At 61.9% G+C, this 1407-nt stretch overlaps 1 protein-coding gene across 1 annotated transcript in view; it reads right to left on the reverse strand.

Moving 5' to 3' along the window:
* Positions 1-1407, reverse strand: part of ATG9B (autophagy related 9B) — a 7716-nt gene that overhangs the window by 2353 nt on the left and 3956 nt on the right. The window contains 4 exon segments of the mRNA XM_006767299.2: positions 1-168; positions 635-814; positions 997-1150; positions 1289-1407. The exon segment at positions 1-168 is cut by the window's left edge and continues 7 nt beyond it. Of these exon segments, the coding sequence (XP_006767362.1) occupies positions 1-168; positions 635-814; positions 997-1150; positions 1289-1407 (621 nt within the window).

The following is a 1407-nucleotide window of genomic DNA, read 5'->3' on the forward strand; positions in this document are numbered from 1 at the left end:
GGCTGCATCCTGTTGTACCCGGCCTCGAAGTTGCCCCAGGAACTTGGAGCTGTGCCCTGGGGGGCGCCATTGTGGGTGCACCAGGGAGAACCTCATCAGGGAGAGCTCAGTCTTCCCGTCCTCTGCACGCTGAGACTGCGAGGCCTCGGTCTGTCCTGCCGAGAGCCACTGAGAGAGAAAAAAGCCGCTGTGGGAGCCTCTGGGGTTTGAGGGACAGGAAACACTAACCCCAGTCTTCAGGTGAAAGAACAGAGACCACCATAGACACTTGCTCAAGGTCACCCCAAAATACAGCAGCAGAGCTGGGACCGGGGTCAAGGCCCAGCACTGGAAGCTGGTGTGGGCTCGGTGTTTTGCCAACTATACACACCAGACCTGAGGCTAGCCTGGGCCTTGGTGGGGAAGGCCAGTCTTATTCCAGCCCCACCCACTGACCAGCCCATTTCTCGGCCTCTCTGGTGGCCTTCACTCCAGTTACTGGCGCTAGGATTATACATGCATCATCCTTACACAGCCCTGTCCATTGGCTACAGTCATTGTCCTCAGGACACTAGGGCACAGGGAAGTGAAGTGAACTGGGGGGCAGCCCCTTATCTAACCATCACCCCGCACATCCTCAGGGAAGGACTCTAACCTGAGGGTGGCCGTGGCGCTTCACATCCATGAGGGCAAAGGAACAGATGTCACCAACCCCAGCCACATCCACAGTGAAATGATGAAAAAAGTCAATAATCTCCAGGGCACGAGGGCAAAACCAAAAGAGCAGAAACAGTGGGGTGAGGAGCGGGGACAGGAGCTCCTCCAAGAGGGAGACCTGGGGAAGAAGGGGGGATCTTAAGACGGGGTTGCTGAGGGTGACCACGACCAAGAGGCCCCCAGGGATGCGGGTCAGGGCAGGAAACCTCCGAGCCAGGCACTCCCCGCCCAAGCCCTTTTGAGACCAGACGGCTGCACAGCTTCCCAGCGGAGCAGCCCCGCTTGGGTCTGGACCCTCACCGCTCGGTATTGCAACAGCCGCGCCATCTGCCGGTAAGCGCTGGCCCTGCCGGCAGCACCGGGCTCCTCGGGGAGGTAATGCATGTGGGCCAAGGCCGACTGCAGCAGGAGCTGCGGAGAACGCGCCTGGCACTGCTCCTCCGGGATGAAAGACCTGGAGGGCGGGATCCGGGCGGGAAAGGCGCCTGAGGTTAGGAGGCTGTGCGGACGGGGAAGCCGGGCTGGGAGGGGGGAGGGAGACTCAGCCCTAAATCAGAGGCATGCCCCCCTCCCTGGGCAGCTCCCGTCGCACCTGGCCACGGTGGCCGTGACCCCGAGCGCGGTCATGGCGGTGAGCACGTGCTCCACGGCGAGCACGTCCTCGTCATAGACAGTGAGCAGGAGCAGTGCGGCGAGGAGCGCCCCCGCGAA

Source organism: Myotis davidii, unplaced genomic scaffold, assembly GCF_000327345.1.
Source record: "Myotis davidii unplaced genomic scaffold, ASM32734v1 scaffold762, whole genome shotgun sequence".
Taxonomy (NCBI): Eukaryota; Metazoa; Chordata; class Mammalia; order Chiroptera; family Vespertilionidae; genus Myotis; species Myotis davidii.